The sequence below is a fragment of the Macaca thibetana genome, chromosome 13 (genome assembly GCF_024542745.1).
Source record: "Macaca thibetana thibetana isolate TM-01 chromosome 13, ASM2454274v1, whole genome shotgun sequence".
Taxonomy (NCBI): Eukaryota; Metazoa; Chordata; class Mammalia; order Primates; family Cercopithecidae; genus Macaca; species Macaca thibetana.
Genome location: NC_065590.1, coordinates 97,200,717 through 97,221,254, shown reverse-complemented (window position 1 = coordinate 97,221,254; position 20,538 = coordinate 97,200,717). Strand labels below are relative to the sequence as shown.

Here is a 20,538-nt window from a genome sequence, read left to right as displayed (position 1 = left end):
CATGGAAGAAGGAGACCTGATGGCAGGGCTGGCAGCCGGTTTCCTTGCTCATCCTTGTCTGTGACTCTTCTCCAAGAAGCACTGCTGGGAGCTGTCAGGAACATGTTTCAGAAGTAAAGGGACTTGGCAGACAGTTGCACTTCTCTAGGAGTGGTTTCTTTTAGGGTGTTTGTGATAGTCTGGAGTTGTTTTAAGTTCACAGAAATTAACTGTTTAAAACTGTTATGCAATGATTTTATTTATATTATTTTGCAAACAGGTATTAGAAGATAATCTAAGTCATTCAGACTGGGCTAGTGAGCCTGAGCTGCTAAGCGATGTCAGCTGTCCTCCTTTTCTTGAAAGTGGAGCGGAGTCTCAGTCTGACATCCACACTCGAAAACCTTTCCCCATCAGCAAAGCATCACAATCAGGTAAAAATGAGAACCAAACCATTTAGAATTTTAAAACTGGTATGCTCCTTAAAAATAATTTAGTCTGATCTTCTGATAATCCAAGGAAAGGGAACTTGGTCTAGCAAGGAAGAATGACTTGCTGAATCATGTGGCTAAGACAAACTAAGTGAAATCTTAGTGCAGTTTTTTAAAAGACACATTGTCTCCATGTGAGTTTTTTGTGTGTGACTTTAAAGGGACATAAAGTTCAAGTGGATCCAGAAAGAAAGAGGCTACTTCAAAAAGATCATATATGTGTGGGCTCAGAGTTTTCAAAGAAAAGTTGTAGCAGAAGAATTTTATCATGTATCTGTATAGTAAAATAGACAAAGATGATATGTCCAATTTCTAAGCATAGACTAAAGCAAGCTGAGTAAAATTTACCTTGCTACATGTGTGTTTTACTTTCTGATGTAATCCCATAACTTGAAATAAATAAGGAATATATTTAGGATTAAAATATTAGGCCTTCTTCCTAAAGAATTCATTCATTTTAGTTTTTCCTTCACTACATTTTTTTTTTTTAGATGATGGAAAACAGACCAGGCTTTCCAAACCCTCTGGTATTAGGAATTGTTTATTGCTATCTGGGTTAAGTGTAGTTATATAAAATTTTCAACAAACATTCCTTGCCCTTCAAAGATTAAGAATTCCTTTATCAATTTATCCACATCTCTTGCTGGACTGCACAGTGACATGGATATCAAGTAAGTTACTTTTTGTGTAAAGTGTTAGGATCATCGACTAATTGGGCAACAAGGAATTTCTAGAGTTTTCTTCACCTTTTCAGAGAGGCCTGAGCTCAAATAGTCCCAGAAGACCGTGACTGTAAAACGATCGAACCTTTTTTAAAAAAGATATCATCTCCCTTTAAAGCATCATGATTGTTTTGTTTACCTGTGTTTAACGGTTTTGTTTGCTTATTTGTTTCTGGTTTTGTTTTTGGTTTCTGGAGACAGAGTCTGGTTCTGTCACCCAGGCTGGAGTGCAGTGGTGCAATTTTGACTCACTGCAACCTCCGCCTCCCAGTTTCACGCAATTCTCCTGCCTCAGCCTCCTGAGTAGCTGGGATTACAAGCGTGCGCCACAACACCTGGCTAATTTTTGTATTTTTAGTAGAGACGGGGGTTTCACCATGTTGGTCAGGTTGGTCTCGAGCTCCTGACCTCGTGATCGGCCCGCCTCGGCCTCCCAAAGTACTAGGATTACAGGCGTGAGCCACCGCGCCTGGCCTGCTTATTTGTTTTTTTGTAAATGATGATCCCTAGAGCTTTCTTTTAGTTTTTACTTTAAAAGTAATCATTGACCGGGCGCGATGGCTCACACCTATAATCCCAGGACTGTGGGAGGCTGAGGTGAGCAGATCACTTGAGGTCAGGAGTTCAAGACCAGCCTGGCCAACATGGTGAAACCCCCATCTCTACTAAAAATACAAAAATTAACTAGGCATGGTGGTGCGCACCTGTAGTCCCAGCTTCTTGGGAGGCTGAGGCAGAATTGCTTGAATCGGGAGGCAGAGGTTTTAGTGAGCCAAGAATACACCACTGCACTCCAGTGTAGGCAACAGAGCAAGACTCCATCTCAAAAAAAAAAAAAGTAATTATTAATGAAACTCAATATAAAACTAAAATGCAGATAGTCACAAAGAAAATAAAATCACCAGTTATTGTACCCGCCAGAAATTACCGCTACTGCTATTATAGATCATTCCAGAAAGTTTTTCTTCATGTATGTATAGGGAGTTTATTTGGTTTTTGTAAAAATTTGAATTATTTCTTCATTCTTTAAATTTTTAAATCAAAATTCTACAAATCATTCTGTAAATCTTGTTATAAAAAATTGCAAAAATAAAAAATTGGTTAAAGTTTTAGTCCACTAGTCATGGCCATGGACTACACCTATCGTAATCCCAGCATTTTGGGAGACCAAAGAGGAAGGATCAGTTGAACCCAGGAGTTCAAGACCAGCCTGGGCAACATAGTGAGACCTCCATCCCTCAAAAAATAAAAAAATTAGCTAGGCATGGTGGTGCATGCCTATGGTCCCAGCTACTCAGGTAGCTGAGGTTGCAGGAGTGCTTGAGCCAGGAGGTCGAGGCTGCAGTGCGCCATGATCATGCCACTGCACTCTAGCCTGGCCAACAGAGCAAGACCCTGTCTTAAAAAATAATAATAAAATTTGTAGTCTACCTTCAGCTAATGTCCTATTCCCAAGAGGCATTCATTTTCAACTCTTTTGTAACTTCCATATTTCTGTATCACACGCTTCTAGTATTACATCTTGATTTCTGGTTTGGGACATTAGCTATTGGATTCCATTTTAGCTCTTTCACACATTCCTCACTGTCCCTTATCTTCACGTAGTCACCAGTACATGAGTGTACATTTCTCATTCTCTCTCTTCCCAATATAATTACTGTAATCTTTTACTAGATCAGTATTTACTGCTTAAATTATTATAAATGTATAAACATTATTTAGACTGAGCCATATAGCTTACTATGATTACTTTTTCTGTATATCCTGTGGTTTTCTTAGAGTTGATCATTGTTATTTACTTAGTTTTCTGTTACTAAGAACAGATTACTTATCACTAATCTATAATTTATTACTAATGTATCTCCACACTTCCTCCCAGTTCTTATAATCTCTTAATACCTTACGTATTCTATCAATTTCATCTTCTGGAAGAAGTCTGCCTGGAGCCTCTGATCTGCTCTGATCTAGAGTGATGTCTCTAGACCTGTGGCCTGGCTGACTCAGGATCTCTCTGGTTTTTTTTGTTTTGTATTGTTTTTTTGAGATGACATCTTGCTCTGTTGCCCAGGCTGGAGTGCAGTGGTGTGATCTTGGCTCACTGCAAGCTCCGCCTCCCAGGTTCACACCATTCTCCTATCTCAGCCTCCTGAGTAGCTGGGACTACAGGCGCCCACTACCACGCCCAGCTAATTTTTTTTGTATTTTTAGTAGAGACGGGGTTTCACCGTGTCAGTCAGGATGGTCTTGATCTCTGGACCTTGTGATACGCCCGCCTTGGTCTCCCCAAGGGCTGGGATTAGAGGCATGAGCTACCGCCGCCCAGCCAGGATCTCTCTTTACCACCATCCTGAGATTCTATCATTTTTCTTTTGTTGGAATTTTTTATTTTCCACATCCCATTTCTTCTTTCCTGGATTACCCTCTCATTTTTGTGGAACATGTTTTATTTCACAGAGAATATTAATGATATTTCACCCCTGACTTGATTGTTTTGGCCTCTGCTTTTTGTATGAAAGGCTTTAAATGTTTAGTGAGCCTAAGATAGCTATTCTTACTCAACCATGGAGACTAAAAAGTTGATAGAAGGCTTTGTTTCCACGGTGAGACTTGTCAGCTCTGCTCTGTATGCAAGGTTATTTTCTCAGTGAACCCCAGCATTATCATCTTTAAATCTTTTCCCCCCGGAGCTGATCAGATTCCTCAGAGAAATCTCTTTGAGTCTTCTGTTTGGCAGGTTTGTAATCCTGGCTGTCACTGTTCTGGGAACTGGTTAGGAAGAAGAAGGCCTGAGGGGAATGGAGGATTGTTTTAGTATTCAGTATGTAAACTTTCACTTAAGCCTCCTGTTTTCACTTCTCAACGGTGCATGTGACTGGCGTGCCTTATTCTAGAGACCCTTCTCTCTGGAGAAGAAATTTCCAGTTTTTGGCCAAGACTAGGGAGGGGCATCACTTGGCTGCATGGGTTTGGGATAAGAATCTGGATGTCTGGCTGGGCGTGGTGGCTCACGCCTATAATCCCAGCACTTTGGGAGGCCGAGGCAGGTGAATCACGAGGGCAGGAGATTGAGACCGTCCTGGCCAACATGGTGAAACTCCGTCTCTACTAAAATACAAAAAATTATAGATGGGCATGGTGGCGCCTGCCTGTAGTCCCAGCTACTCAGGAGGCTGAGGCAGGAGAGTGGCTTGAACCCGGGAGTTGGAGGTTGTGGTGAGCTGAGATCACACCACTGCACTCCAGCCTGGGCAACAGCGAGACTCCGTCTAAAAAAAAGAGAGAATCTGGATGTCTTAACTGCTTCTTAATTTGGATTTTAAGCAGTCATCCTGGTGTTAGGCCTGGCTTCATCCAGTTTCTAGGGGTATGAGCGTCTCCAATTCCTGAGCCTTCTTTAGGGGTCCCCAGTGAAAACTGCTTTGTGGCATTCCCTACTGCTGGCTTTGGATCTAGCTTTCTCAGGACTGCTAAGCCAGTAACACCTATCTGTATGCTTTCTGACTTCTAAAATTTTATTGTTCTTGTCACCTTTTTCATGTTGTCCTCAGGTTTACGTGTTTAAAAAATTCTCTTTATAGTTGTTGTAGCGGGAGAGAGCAGAGGCTAACATGTGTTTTCAATTTGCCACCTTAACTGGAAGTCCTTACATATTATAAGGAATATACAAAAAATTGTGTATGTGTACGCACACACATTTGTTTTATGGAAATCTGTGACTTTATATATTCATTTAAAACTGATAGTCCTTAAACTTCAGCATCCATTGGAATCAACGGAAGAGCTTGTTAAACCTCAGTAATTTGCATTTCCATTAGGTTCTCAGGTGATATTAATACTGCTGGTCCAGGAGTATACTTTGAGAACCACTGATCTAAAAGTATTATGGACATTGTTTTGTAGTATACCATTGCATGGAATTACTTAATTAAACTTCTATTCCTGGCATTTAGGTTGTTCTAAATTTTTTTTATATTATAAACAGTGCTGCGACAACATTTCTTGATCCTAAACCTTTGCATGGCTTTCAAATCATTTCACTGGGATGAAATCTTCAAAGTAGAACTGTTGGGCCTATTTGCACATCGGGTTTCTACTCTGTGCTAGAGACTGTTCTGGGCACTGGGACGTAATATGGTGGCAAGACCGTCCGCCTTCAAGGTGTTTAGGAGAAGATAGGCAATAAATGACCAAATAAAGAACATTTTAGTTGCTGATAAGTGCCGTGAAGCAAGGACTTACAGAATTTGGAGAAAGAGGTTTTGAGGAGTGATTTTGAGAGTTTATGTTTAAGAAAGCATAGATTCTCAGGGTCATTCCTAGTCCTGCTTCTTTATCTACCCTTACACCTTATGTGACTTCACCTAATACCGTAGCTTCAACCAACCACCAACTATATGCTGAAACTAAAATTCGTATCTTTAGTCCCACCTCTCCTCCGAAGTATAGATTCTTACATTCAGCTGCTGACTCAACATTTCTATTGATGTATTTAATAAGATTCATACTTAACACATGTAATTCTTTTTTGTTTGTTTGTTTGTTTGTTTGTTGTTGAGAGGGAGTCTCGCTTTTTGCCCAGGCTGGACTGCAGTGGTGCTGTCTCACCTCACTGCAAGCTCCGCCTCTTGGGTTCACGCCGTTCTCCTGCCTCAGCCTCCCAAGTAGCTGGGACTACAGGCACCTGCCACCACGTCTGGCTAACTTTTTATATTTTTAGTAGAGACGGGGTTTCACCATGTTAGCCAGGATGGTCTTGATCTCTTGACCTCGTGATCTGCCCACCTCGGCCTCCCAAAGTGCTGGGATTACAGGCATAAGCCACCGCGCCTGGCCAGCACATACAATTCTGACATTGTGATTTTGCTCATCAAACCTGATTTTGTTTTTTTGTTTTTTTTGCCATCTTCCTTGTCGTGGTAAATGACAGTGCATGCTACTTGTTGCTCAGGCCAACAACCTCAGAATCATACTTGTTTTCTCCTTTTCTCTCATGCTTCACATCCAATCTAGGAGCAAATCCTTTGACTCGGCCTTTAAAATCTGTCTAGAATCCAACCATTTCTCACTAGCTGCAATGCTACCACTCCAGTCCAAGTACCAGTCATGGGTTTCCTGGAAGAGTGGTCTTGTGTTTCTACTCCTGTCCTCCCATAACTCCATTCTTCCCACAGCAGCTAGAGTGACCTCATACATAAATGAGGTCCTGTTGCTTCCATGTTTTAAAACTCTCCCGAAATTTCTTATACTTAGAATAAAATCCAAAGTACAAATCATGACCTACAAAATTCTACATAATATAGTTCTTACTCTCTCTTCAGTATCATTCCTGCTACTTTCTCTCAGAAATTTCTGTTCTTATAAAGAAAAAGAGGTTTAATGGACTCACAGTTCCACATGGCTGGGGAAGCCACACAATCGTGGCAGATTTATGTAGAAACTGTATTTTGTAGCATCCCATGATGCTGTCACTACACTGGCCTTTTTCTGTTCCTGCAGTTCACTCCTGCTAATATACTTGGTATTCTTCCCAACATCCTTAAGACTTACTTTCTGAATTAATTCAGGTCTCTGCTCAAATGTCACCTTCTCAATGAGGTTTCTCTGACACCCATGTAAAATAGCACATCTCTCTTCCCTTCCCATCACTTTATATGACTCTACATTGCTATCTTTCTATGTAGCATCACTATCTGTCAATTGTAATTTTTTTTTTTTTTTTTTGAGTTAGGGTCTCTCTGTGTTGCCCAGGCTAGTCTCGCATTCTTGGGCTCAAGTGATCCTCCTGTCTCATCTTCCCTAGTAGCTGGGATTACAGGATTACAGATGCACACCATGGCACTTGGCTCTGCCAGTTGTATTTCTTGTTTGTTTGTTTATTGGTTTGTCTCCCATTACTAGAATATAGGTTCTAAGAGAGATGAGACATGGTTCACTTGTCATTTCCTGAGACATAGAAGAGTGGCACAAAGAATGAGATGAATAAGCATCCGGTGAATGAATGAAGATACCATAATGTCATATGGTAGAGGATACCTGGAGGATGGGGATAGGAGGAGGTGCTGCTCTAGCTAAGTTTTGGAGTTTTGGAGAGGCCTTGTAGAGAAGGGGACATGGGAGTTGAGGCAGTTACACATCTGTTGCTGTGCATTGTAATTGCATATCCTTTCCTTTATTTAAAAAATTGTTTATGTTCACTATTAAAAAGATCAAACAGTTCAAATCCTTTATTTTTTATTTTTTTATTTTTTTTATTTTTGAGACGGGAGTCTCGCTCCATTACCCAGGCTGGAGTGCAATGGCGCGATCTTGACTCACTGCAACCTCCACCTCCCGGATTCAAGCGGTTCTCCTGTCTCAGCCTCCTGAGTAGCTGGGATTATAGGCATCCACCACCACACCCGGCTAATTTTTTGTATTTTTAGTAGAGACGAGGTTTCATCATGTTGACCAGGCTGGTTTCGAACTCCTGACCTCAAGTGATCTGCCCACCTTGGCCTCCCAAAGTGCCAGGATTACAGGTGTGAGCCACTGTGCCTGGCTCAAATCCCTCTTTAGAATCCTGTCCCATCCCACTCCCACAGGTATCCCATGATTACATTTTTGGCTGATTTTATTCTAGTCCTTCATTACTCTTTATTGCCAAATTGCTCTTTGTAAAGGTTTTATAACTAGTTTTAAGATATTTGCATTACTCTGTTTTCTTACTGCTATGAAGAAATACCCGAGACTGGGTCGTTTATACAGAAAAATAAGTTTAATGGACTCACAGTTCCACATGACTGGAGGTGCCTCACAATCATGGTAGAAGGTGAAGAAGGAGCAAAGGCACATCTTACGTGGTGGCAGGAAAGATGAGCGTGTGCAGGGGAACTACCCTTTATAAAACTATCAGATTTCGTGAGATTTATTCACTCTGATGAGAACAGCGTGGAAAAAACCCGCCCCCGTGATTCAGTTACTTCCCACCGGGTCCCTCCCATGACGTGGGAATTATGAGGACTACAGTTCAAGATGAGATTTGGGTGGGGACACAGCCAAACCGTGTCAATATTTAAAATGTCTGTTTAGATTTTTTGTTGTTTTTCTTTTGTTATCCAAATAGTTACGTGGATTTTTTAAAATCTCCATTTATCTCCTAAGAAACGTCTGTCTGCTCTGGATCTCTGGATGGAGTTGAATACTCACAACGAAAGGAGAAAGGAATTGTGAAGATGACCGTGCCACAGACACTCGCCTTCTGTTACTTGTCCTTACTTTGGCAGAGAGAAGCAATAACACTTTCAGATCTTTTGAGGTTAGCTAGACCTCTTGTGTGATAATATTTTTGCTGGTTACTACATGAACTAAGTAGACAAACTTTGGATATTTTGATTTTTATAAGAAGGCCTAACTTGAGGAAAGAACTGGAAAGGTGGAGTAGCCTGAATTCTAATTTGGAAATGTAATCCCCCCGGGCTAGTAATTCATCTTCTTGATTTTCTTATTTATGTAGTAGAAATTATAGTACTTATAACACATGGGCTATTGAAAAATTAAGTATCTAATCTTTTGAAGAGAAAAGTGACATTTAAGTACTTGAGTAATATTAGTCAATATTTTTCATTTCTAAGAAAAGATAAACAGGTGATCTTTACATTAGCAAAATGGTTATTCATAGTTACACAAAACCATATGTTGGCGTTAAGAGCTAAAATATAGGTGGTCTGTGTTTATAAGGAAAAGTCGAAGACAAAACTGTTGAAAGGATGTGTTATCCAGATAGTAAGCGTTTATATTTTTCAGGGTAATCTACAGAGTGTTTTGGTTAATGTAAGAATTTCTTATGTAATAGATGTGCCAAACTTGTTAATGTGCTGATTTTTTTCCTCCTTGCTTTATATGTGTTCTGAATAGTAACATTTGGGTTTAATCAATGTGTAGAGTGCCTTTAAGAGCACAAATTATGAACCGAACTGCTGGGTTTGAATCCTGGCTCTGCCACTTATTTATTATATGACCTTGAGTAAGTCATTTAATTTCTCTCTGCTTTTGTTTCCTCATTGGTAAAATGGGGCTAATAATAATAACTACCTCATAGGGTTGTAACTACTTTCAATAATTAGTGCTACATGGAAAGCACTTAGAGCAGTGTCTGGCACATAATAAGAGCTCAATGCTAGTCATTATTGTTTTTGTTTTCATCATCATCACCATCATCATGATTATTGGCACAACCCCTTTGATTAAATATAATGCCTCCAGTAAATGATGATAGTGCCTTTGAATTTGGCCACATCAACCAAATAAAAATGCTTTCCTCAGGTCTGATTAACTCTGCAAGCAGATAGCCCATGATTCAGTGAATTTTACTATTAATTTAAAAACCTGGTCTTGCTTTGTATGCCCCCATTGGGTGATCTCATCTTTTCCCAAGGCTTTAATTACCACTATATGCTGATGACTCTCAAATTTATATCTCTAGCCCAGACTTGTCTACTGAGGGCCAGACCCGTAGATTCATATATACAGCTGCCTGCTGGACATGGCTACTTAGATGTCTTTATGGTATCTCAGAATCAGCATGATTAGAGGTTCATCATCTGTCTCCTTGATCCAGCTCCTTCTCCAGTGTTCTCTTTCTTAGTAAATGCCATCCACCCTGTTGCATCCTATCCAGAAGCCTAGGGATCATCCTTGACTCTTTCCCTTCTATGTACACTGTTGGTCTTTATGTCCACTCAATTATATGTCCAAAAACTCAAAAAACCATTCTTCTCTGCATTCCCTCTCTCTCTGTCCTCTCTACCCTCATTTGGATTGCTTAACAGTCTGCCAGCTGAGCTCTGTGTCTGTAATCTTGTGTCATTTCTATCCATTTTCCTCCTGATAACCAGAAGGATCTTACAAAAACATAAATCTAATGATGTCATTAGAGCTGGATAAAGGGGCTAGCCATCCTACCCAGGACAATCTGTAAGGGGCTAACAGAACTCTCCTAGAAATCTAACAAGATGGAGAAAGTCATATTTACCTGGAATTCTTCTCAGGGAGAATATTATGTGTGGTTGAAAGAATAGGGGTAAGATGCTACCCACCCGTCTTCTCTCCCTCCCTCTTTTCTCTTCTCTCTCTCTTTCCATCTCCTCCCTCACCAGGGGGAATTCTGAAATGCCTTCAAGGAGATTAAATCTAGTTAGCTTGAGGGCTTTTGTTTTGCCCTGTGGAATATACAAGTTTGGGAACAGAGCTTAGTTGCTTGGGGCAATAGGAGAAGAGACTGTCACCATATTCTTTCTTTGCTTTTCTCCCAGAAAGAGCTCTAAGTCATAAGGTCTCAAAATGTGGCCTTCTGACTTACAGCTTCAGTATCATCTGGGAACTGGTTAGAAATGCGAATTCTTAGACCTATCCTACACCTTCTGAATCAGGAACCCTGGGGTAGGACCTGGTAATCTCTGCTTTAAAATAAGCCCTTCAGATGATTTTTTTTTAATTGTTTATTTTTATTTTTTTGTAGAGATGGGGTTTTGTGATGTTGCCCAAGTTGGTCTCAAACTTCTGGCCTCAAGCAAGCCTCCTACCTTGGCCTCCCAAAATGTTGGGATTGTGGCATGAGCCACCGTGCCTGGCCCAGGGGATTCTTATGGATGGTAAAGTTTAAGAACCACTGCCAAACTTTGAAAAAATATTTAAAGAACACTGGTTTTAAGGGAGTACGTTATTAGCCTGGCCAAAGTACCCACATACCTTAACACTGTGCATGTCACTCCTTTTTTAAGTACTCTAGCAGCATCCATAGTCCTTAGCATAAATTCATTACCCTGCAAATAGCCTGTAAAGGACCCTGCCTACCTAGCAATAATGGCATTAATAAATAAAAATAGCCGGGCGCGGTGGCTCACGCCTGTAATCCCAGCACTTTGGGAGGCCGAGGCGGGCGGATCACAAGGTCAGGAGATCGAGACCACGGTGAAACCCCATCTCTACTAAAAATACAAAAAATTAGCCGGGCGCGGTTGTGGGCACCTGTAGTCCCAGCTACTCGGGAGCTACTCAGGAGAATGGCGTGAACCCGGGAGGCGGAGCTTGCAGTGAGCCGAGATCGCGCCACTGCACTCCAGCCTGGGCGACAGAGTGAGACTCCGTCTCAAAAAAAATAAATAAATAAAATAAAATAAATAAATAAATAAATAAATAAATAAAAATAGCCAGCATTTATTCATTCTGTGAATTTGTGTTGAATATCTACTATATGCAGGTGGTGTTCTGGCATCTAGACCCTTGTGATACAGTTGTGAATCATGTAGGTCCAGTCCTTGCTCTCATGAATTTCAAGACCAGAGGAGGACACAGATAAACAAACACATAAGTATGGTTGGTGCAAAGATCATTGAGGTTAATGGCAAAAACCACAATTACTTTTGCATCAACCTGATAAGTAAGAAAAGCATCAGACAGGGAAAGGCTATTCAGGAAATTGAAATAGGATGGTATGATAGAAAATGACTAGATGGCTACTCTAGATTGGTCATTTGGGAAGGCCTCACCAAGAAGGTGGCATTTACTCTGCACCTTAAATGAAAATAGAGCCAGTGTGAATATCAAGAGTACGATAGACCTCACTTACCACAGAGGATATATTCCAAGACATTGGATGCCTGAGAATGTAGATAGCACGGAACCCTATATACACTGTGTTTTTTCCTGTGCATACATTCCTGTGATAAAGTTTAATTTGTAAGTTAGGCATAGTAAGAGATTAATAATAAAATAGAATAATTATTACGGTGTACTGGTACTCCTACTCTTGAGCTTTGAGTCTGTTATTAAGTAAAATATAAGGGGTACTTGAACACAAGCACTGCAACACTCTGACAGTAGATCTGAGAATGAGCCAACAAACTACGAGTAACTCATGGCTGGGTGGCGCCTACAGCTTGGCTGTGCTGAACAAAGAGAAGATTCGCGTCTCACACGGGTCAGAGAGAGATGGCGTGATATTTCATCATGCTCTTTAGAATGGCGTACAGTTTAACACTTAGGAAACCATGCAGCACAAAAAAGAGGATGAGTGGGGACTGCTGTACTGGCATTCCAGGTAGAGGGAGGTTGCTTTTGCCAAGCCCTAAAGCAAGAGCTGTGTGATGAAGGAGCAGAGGAGAGCTAGTGTGACTGGAGTCAGAATTCTAAGGCAGAGTAGGAGGATGAGAGTGAACAGATCATCAGGGGCAGATATCTGTCTTTGTAAAACAAGTTAGGAATTTGGATTTTTAAAAATTGAGGTATCATTTATATATAATAAAATTCACTGTTTAACAATATACAGTTCAGGCCGGGCACGGTGGCTCACGCCTGTAATCCCAGCACTTTCGGAGGCCGAGGCGGGCGGATCACGAGGTCAGGAGATCGAGACCATCCTGGCAAACACGGTGAAACCCCATCTCTACTAAAAATACAAAAAAAAAAATTAGCCGGGCGTGGTGGCGGGCGCCTGTAGTCCCAGCTTCTCGGGAGGCTGAGGCAGGAGAATGGCGTGAACCCAGGAGGCGGAGCTTGCAGTGAGCGGATCGCGCCACTGCACTCCAGCCTGGGCAACAGAGCGAGACTCCGTCTCAAAAAAAAAAAAATATATATATATATATATATATACACACACACACACACACACACACACAATTCAGTGGTTTTCAATACGTTTTCAAAGTTTACAAAGCTGTGCAGTCTGCTGTTTTCAGGACACATCACTCCGGAAGGAAACCTCATAACCAGGTGGACTCCGGGTTTTAAGTGTGAGAGTAAGCCCCTGGAAGGTTGCAGCAGGAGAGATACAATCCGATTGATGTTTTTTAAAGATCATTCAGGCAGCTGTGGAAAATGAGTTCTAGGAAGGGAAGAGTGGAAGCATGGAGACCAGGTGGTCTTTTGCTATCCTCCAGGCAAGAGATGGTAACTTGGATTATGGCAGTGATAATGGTGACTGGGTTCAGGATCTGTTTTACAGGTAGACACGACTTAACTCTAATTCAGTGCTTTTTCAGTGATCTTAGATGAAGAATGAGTTTATTAAATTTCTAACCCTTCATAGGTTGAAACTTGGGAAAATTACATAATTATAAGTAAGGACAGTGTTTCCAGGGGACAGGGCTAAAGTCTGTTCGTCAGGAGAGGCATATGAGATGCTTTTAGTCTATGCCAATTTTTCTATCAACTTCCAGAACCAGTTGTTAACACCTAGGAAGGGAAATAGATTGTTCAGAACTTTGAGTAAGCAGCTTTTTTTTGTTTTGTTTTTGTTTTTGTTTGGCAGGGAGGGAAATAAATACTTTTCTAAAAGGAAATTCAAAGTTAAAAAGAAAAAAAACTTTGAATGAGGCTAAGAGCAGAACTATTTATAAATGGTGAAAAAAACTGTTAGAACTCCAGATGCCAAAGACCTGCTCTTTGCGGACATTTCTGCTTCCCCTAGGCAGGTCTCATTTCTTCTGCTCCTATGGATCTGACTGTTCCTCTGTTGTGCTGCTTGAGACAGTACCTCTGCTGACTCATGTGCAGGCTGTTTGTCCCCGACCTATTAGGGTGGGAGTGCGGAGGACCCTTCATCTCTTACTTCTCTCTGCAGACTCCTAACACTCCACACAGTCCTGGCATGTGTTATCACATAGTGAAGACTACATAAATAATGAGCACATTAACATAATAGAGTACTAGGTAGTTTAAAAAGTGACAGGTACACATTACATCTTGTATATAAAATGATATTAAACCAAAAATATAATTGCAAAATAATACAAATACTGATTACTGCACATAAATACTTTTATATAAACTGAATATACTAATAAAAACTTACCTGGGGAAGCTTTAACACCATTTTTATATAAATATTTAATTCTCAACTTTCAGTAGACTAAAAATTAAAGCACATTTTTAATTTGAAATTAAAGTTGAGGCTGGGACTGGTGGCCCACTTCTGTAATTCCAGCACTATGGGAGGCTTATCAGGCAGATCACCGACCTGGTGAAACCATGTCTCTACTAAAAATACAAAAATTAGCCAGGCATGGTGGTGGGTGCCTATAACTAATTATAGCTAATCGAGAGGATGAGGCAGGAAAATCACTTGAACCCGGGAGGTGGAGGCTGCAGTGAGCTGAGATCATGCCACCGCATTCCAGCCTGGGCGACAGAGTGAGACTCCGTCTTAAAAAAAAAAAAAAAAGTTGAGTCAGTTTTATCCTTTAAGTGCTACAAAGCTGAAAGCCAAATGTCAGCCCAGCTCTAGCAACAGCAAAGTCCTCAAGGCAATGCAGTTTGTATACTTATTCCTGTCTTTAGCTCACTTTCCTTAATTTTCTTATTTTAAATATCTTGTATATAGATATATGTGTATATTTGACATGGTCGCAAGACCCCCATTTCTCATTCTCAGTTCTCCTTGTTTTTCTCCTTAACATTTCACTCTACCTAACATACTATAGATTTTACTTATCTGTTTTGTATCTTTCTTTTCTCACTAGAATGTAAACTCCATAGGAACAAGAATGTTTTTCTGTTTTGTTCACTGCCATTTCTCTGCAGTCTAGAATAGTACTGGATATATAGTATTCAATAAATTGTTGTTAAATTAATGAATTGTAAATAAATATATTTGTGTATTTATGTATATGTGTTATTTTCTTCAAACTCAATAATCGACTCAAAATATTTGATCCACTGTGTACCAGGCATTGGGGTGGAGTAGTGAGCAAACAGGCAAGGTCCCTACCCTTAATGGTTCTTTCAGCAACAAACATCTAACATGCACTGTTGTAGGTATTGGAGACAGAAGGGTAGACAAGGGAGGTAGGCTTTCACAGAAAATGGGGATCAAGGTAAACCTCCTTGCAGGAGTGATTTATGAGTAGGAGCCTGTCATGTAAGGGGAGCTAGGGATACACGGAATGCCATGTTGGAAAGCCTGGTGGTGAACTAACAAGTAGGATACACACTTCTTGCACACTTTTTTTATTTTGAGACTGAGTCTCGCTCTGTCACCCAGGCTGGAGTGCAGTAGTGTTATCTTAGCTCACTGCAACCTCCGCCTCCCGGTTTCAAGCGATTCTTCTGCCTCAGCCTCCGGAGTAGCTGGGACTACAGGCATACGCCACCACACCTAGCTAATTTTTGTATTTTTAATAGAGACGAGGTTTCACCATATTGGCCAGGCTGGTCTTGAACTCCTGACTTTGTGATCCACCTGCCTTGGCCTCCCAAAGTGCTGGGATTACAGGCATGAGCCACTGCGCCTGGCCGGACACTTTTTTTTTTTTAATTTTTTTTTTTTTTGAGACGGAGTCTCGCTCTATCACCCAGGCTGGAGTGCTGTGGCCCGACCTCAGCTCACTGCAATCTCCGCCTCCCGGGTTTAAGCCATTCTCCTGCCTCAGCCTCCCGAGTAGCTGGGACTACAGACACCCGCCCCCTCGCCCGGCTAATTTTTTGTATTTTTTAGTAGAGACGGGGTTTCACTGGGTTAGCCAGGATGGTCTCGATCTCCTGACGTTGTCATCCGCCCGTCTCGGCCTCCCAAAGTGCTGGGATTACAGGCTTGAGCCACCGCGCCCGGCCCTTTTTTTAAAATTTTTAACACAGGATCTCACTCTTGCCCAGGCTGGAGTGCGGTGGTGTGATCATGGCTCACTGTAGCCTCAAACTCCAGGGCTCAAGCAGTCTTACTGCTACCCCTCCCAAATAGCTGGGGGTAGAAGCATGTGCCACTGTGCCCAGTCCTTCTTAGACATATTTATTTAGTCAGGAACTTAAGAGAATCATTCAGTAATTGGCTGAATAGGCCAACATATGGGTAAAGAGAATAATAGATATGATCAGATTTATTATCCTTAAAAACGTGGGAAATAGAATATGCTTAACTAATTCTTACCATGTCTGTGAATTTTAAGAGATTTTCTTAAAGCATTTACTTTGCTATATCAGTATGTAGCTCTCGTTAAACCTTTTTCTTTTTAAAAATACAGATTTGTTGAAGAAGACCATATTCCTTACATAAATGCTTTTCAGCATTTTCCAGAACAGATGAAATTGTATGGGCGTGACAGAGGAATCTTTGGTATAGAGGTAAGTTATTTCCTTTTTGACTTTCTAGTCTGTGATAAAGACAAAAGAGTGATATGATAATTTCTATTTCTTGCTTGACTTGTTATTTGTTGTTCTGTGTTCTATCCAAATATGGAACATAAGTCATAATTTAATGAAGAGTAGAGTTTTTATTTTTTATTTTGCTTATGTGGATTCCTCTAATCCTTTAGGTTATCCTCAAAATATAGCTGTAATGTGATGTGTGTGCATGGCAGATAGGTATATTGTTGAGACTAAACTTGAGAACTTTTATCTAGAGACCTTCAGGTAATTTCAATTTTTTTTTTAAATAAAAGATGTGTTTTGTTGTTGTTATTTGCACACTATATTGCTGTGGAGGAAAGAGAAGAAAGTTATTGTCATGTTTCTAAAGGTACTATTTTAAGTTCTTCACTTACGTTAGTTTATCTTTTTCTAGATCTGTTTTCAGATGTCTCCAATGGAAGGGTTTCTGTCCTTTGATTATGAGTTTGCGTCACTATTGGTGGTACTCAAAGGTTATTTCCCCTTGGTTCTCATCAGAAGTTTTTTTTGGTGTACTAAATGTTAAATATTTTCCTCCATTCACCTATTTAAGGAATTATTTTCATAGAACTTCATGAGCCTGACATTGTTGGCGGTGTAAGAGTCATTTGTTGAGTGCTGTTTAATAGTGGCCTGACTTTGATGCAAGATAACCTCTATTCAGATATCCTTTGATGTTCAACTTAATGTTGAGGTTTATCGCTTTCCAGCCTGTCAGTGTTAATATAATGCAGACATAAAGTGAAATTGCAAATTTTATGGAAGTTTCAGCATTTCATGTTATCTTTGAAATTAATGCAGGAGAATTGCTAGCAAATCGGTTGACAAACACAGAGCTGACAGAATTAGATAATTTAAAATTGAAAAAGAGAAAATCAATAATGAGGATGGCACGATAGTGCTTCCAAAGGGAAAATTTGAATGTCAAAGGATTAAGAATACTCCTGGCAAAGCTGATAGAGCCCCTGAATAGTTTGTAAAATAATTCTCTTTGTAGTTATGCTATAATATCAAAGGCAATAGGAAGGATGTCATATTGTTGCAGGATCTTTGGGGTGCCGTTTTTCTGGCTGGAAACCTTTGTGGCCAGTGGCATCTTTGCCTGAGTTTTGCACTAGGCTTATTTCACCCACTCCACTTGGCAGACTGTGCTTGGCTCACGCTACTGGCCTGGGTCTCATGCCAGCCAAGGGCAAGTCGGGCATGGAATGGTGATGGGTGTGTGAGCAAGCATGGGGTCTGGCCACTGCACACAGTCAGATATGCCACCTGCTGCAGCGGGGCAGACAGCTCCAGGTGCCAGCATGATTGCCAGCTCTCTGCAAGGCTGCAGCCGGACCAGTCACGCTGCAAGCAGTTTCCACAGCTGGCACTGGGGAACATGGTGGTGCCTGGGAGCTTGGAGATGCCAGGAGCCACAGGGCCTCAAAGAGGGAGTCACAGCCCTGGCTCAGGGAGCTCCCACGTCTGGAATCCCCGAAGGCCTTCGGCTCTTCTTTCCTTCTCTTTGCCCACAACATGGCGAGCAAGGGGCATGTCTCAACCCTGTTTATGTTACGGATGTTTTAGCCTTGCCATTCTGTGGGTCCTGAGTTCATGGCCTGCAACCAGGAAGAATGAGGTACACAGATAAGTGGAGGGTGAGCGAGATGAAGAGGAGCTTTATTGAGTGATCGAATAGCTCAGTCTCCCACAGCGGGCAGCTCCTTTCCGCAGCCAGGGTGTCCTGATGAGTGTTCAGCTCCTAGCAGAAAGGAGACTCTGGAATGGGAAGCTCCTTCTGCAGGCAGGTCGTCCTATTATCTCTGCAGCTCTCCCAGCGGAGAGGAGGCCCTGAGTGGGTTATTCCCCTCTACATCCCATCGTCTTCCCAGCTCTCAGCAGAGAGGAGGCCCTGGAGTGGGTTGCTTCTCTCTAAGGTTGGTCATCCCTTCTCAGTTGAGGTGGGCGCTCCCTGGGTGCTGCTGCAGCCACCCAAGCCACAGCTATGGACCTGCGCTTCCTTGTGCTCTCAGGACGACCTGCCCACAGAGGAGCTTCCCACTCTGAATCACTCATAATGACCCACATTCTAACTCAATGCAAATTCTGCCAATATTTAATAACCTGAGATATAAAATGTTATGGTATGTTCCATGCATATTCAGCTGTATCTCTAGTCATCCATTTCCTTCTGGCTCAATGCTCCAAAATTAGTACTTTATAGAAGTATAGTGTAACAAATCCTTACTATATCTTCATAGAACCTGTTTAAGTGTTTTGAAGAACAAGGATAGTGACAAGGACAGAAAAGTAGGCAAACAGGCTGAAAGATGGTACAATGAATAAAAAGCCTAAATACTGTAGTTCCAAGTCAGACTACCATCTGTGTGACCTTGGCGAGGCATTCTGTCTTTCCGAGATGTCTGCTTTGTATGTAAAATTGGGATATCAGCTGAACTATTTATCTTACAGAGGTTTAGCAGGGATCACATGAGATCACAGGTGTGAAAGAACTTTGTAAACTATACATGACACAAATAGAAGGTGACACTGGTACAGAAAGAATAATTGATCCTCCACATGAAAAACATTATATAAATTTAATTAATTCATGGTTTATTTTGAATGTGGGTCATTATGAGTGATTTGCAGAAACATTAGATTTTTAAAGCAAAACTGGTTTCACCCTTAGAACAAGTTGAGTGGGAGCAATTCCAATAGATTTGGAGAGCAGAAAGCAAGCTTGGGCGTTTGGGTCCCTCATTCTAGGTGTGTATCTTTCATAGTTACTCAGTTTTCCTAGAGTGACGAGTGGAACTAAGTTACTACTTTTGCATTAGCTATAAGCTTTGTCTTGGTGAATAAAAATGTTTTCTGTATGTCTCCCTTCTTTCTCCCCACCCTCCTTCCTTCCCTCCACTTTCTCCTTCTCTCCCTTAATCTCCAACAATTCTCAGAGCTATTCACTACTCAAGTTATATTGATAGTTTTTGCTTAGTTAAGGTTATTTGAATGTTTTGCTAGTGCCTGAAATCATCATGTTGTTATCTTTAACTCACTAACCAAATTATAAGCTTCTCAGGAACAGACACCAGAATATTTTATGTAGAATCATGGATTATTAAAGCTGGAGGGAAATTTGGAAATCATTTAGTCCGCTTTTCTTATTTTTCCAATAAGGAAACAAACCTAAGAAGAAATATGACTTGGGAATAAGTAAACCTGTTCTTCATTAGGATTTTTCATGAGGATTATTTGAGACAGTATATTCAAAATGCAGACATATTGCAGATATTCAAATGGCAGTAGGCTCCCTTCCAGACGGGAAAAACTTTTCTCCCAAGATAGGGATTAAGAGGGTAATTAAGCTGTTTGGATAAAAAAATATATATATATACCATTTTGGAAAATAACGTTTCCATTTTAAGATTCTGTTAATTTTTTAATGTGTTCATTTCTAGGTTTTCTCTTGATCTGCCATCCAATGCTCTACTTCTGAGCTATAACCCCTCCTTCATTTCTAGGTTTTCTCAAATTAGGTTCCAGGAAGCCCATGGATATGGGAAAGGATAATGTATCTTGTTTCTCATGATGGTATTTTATAATTTCAGTTACCATATATTCAACTTTTTGCAGAGGATATTGCTTCCTGTGCTGAGTTTGTATGCTTGGAAATGGTATCTAACCAGGAATTTCCTTTTTAAGAAGTTTAGTTTCATTTTAAATATACTCACATAGACACTCAAATTTCACTATTTAAAAGTAATTATTTTCAAAAATTTATTCTATGTGTTCTTTCAAATAGTAATAGATCCCATTATTACTAAATGTTTAGGGGACTGCGAGAGAGAGATATAATACACCAAATTAAGAGACCGTTTCTGTGATAGCCATCATGGCTTATATTTCCCAGAAGCCTAGCTCATGCCTTTAGTTAAGATTTACATTGCCGGCCAGGCGCAGTGGCTTATGCCTGTAATCCCAGCACTTTGGGAGGCTGAGGCATATCACGAGGTCAGGAGATCGAGATCATCCTTGCCAACATAGTGAAACCCTGTCTCTACTAAAAGTACAAAAATTAGCTGGGTATGGTGGTGCACACCTTTAGTCCCAGCTACTGGGGAGGCTGAGGCAGGAGAATCGCTTGAACCTGGGAGGCGGAGGTTGCAGTGAGCCGAGATCGTGCCACTGCACTCCAACCAGGCAACAAAAAAAAAGATTTACAT

General features: G+C 40.9%; 1 protein-coding gene across 2 annotated transcripts in view; it reads left to right on the top strand.

Moving 5' to 3' along the window:
- TAF1B (TATA-box binding protein associated factor, RNA polymerase I subunit B) overlaps positions 1-20,538 on the top strand; it is an 89,280-nt gene that overhangs the window by 17,172 nt on the left and 51,570 nt on the right. For both annotated transcript variants that reach the window (XM_050753913.1, XM_050753911.1), the window contains exons 6-8: positions 260-413; positions 8,333-8,486; positions 16,186-16,285. In XM_050753913.1, coding sequence (XP_050609870.1) covers positions 260-413; positions 8,333-8,486; positions 16,186-16,285 — 408 coding nt within the window. The remainder of the gene's footprint in view (positions 1-259; positions 414-8,332; positions 8,487-16,185; positions 16,286-20,538) is intronic.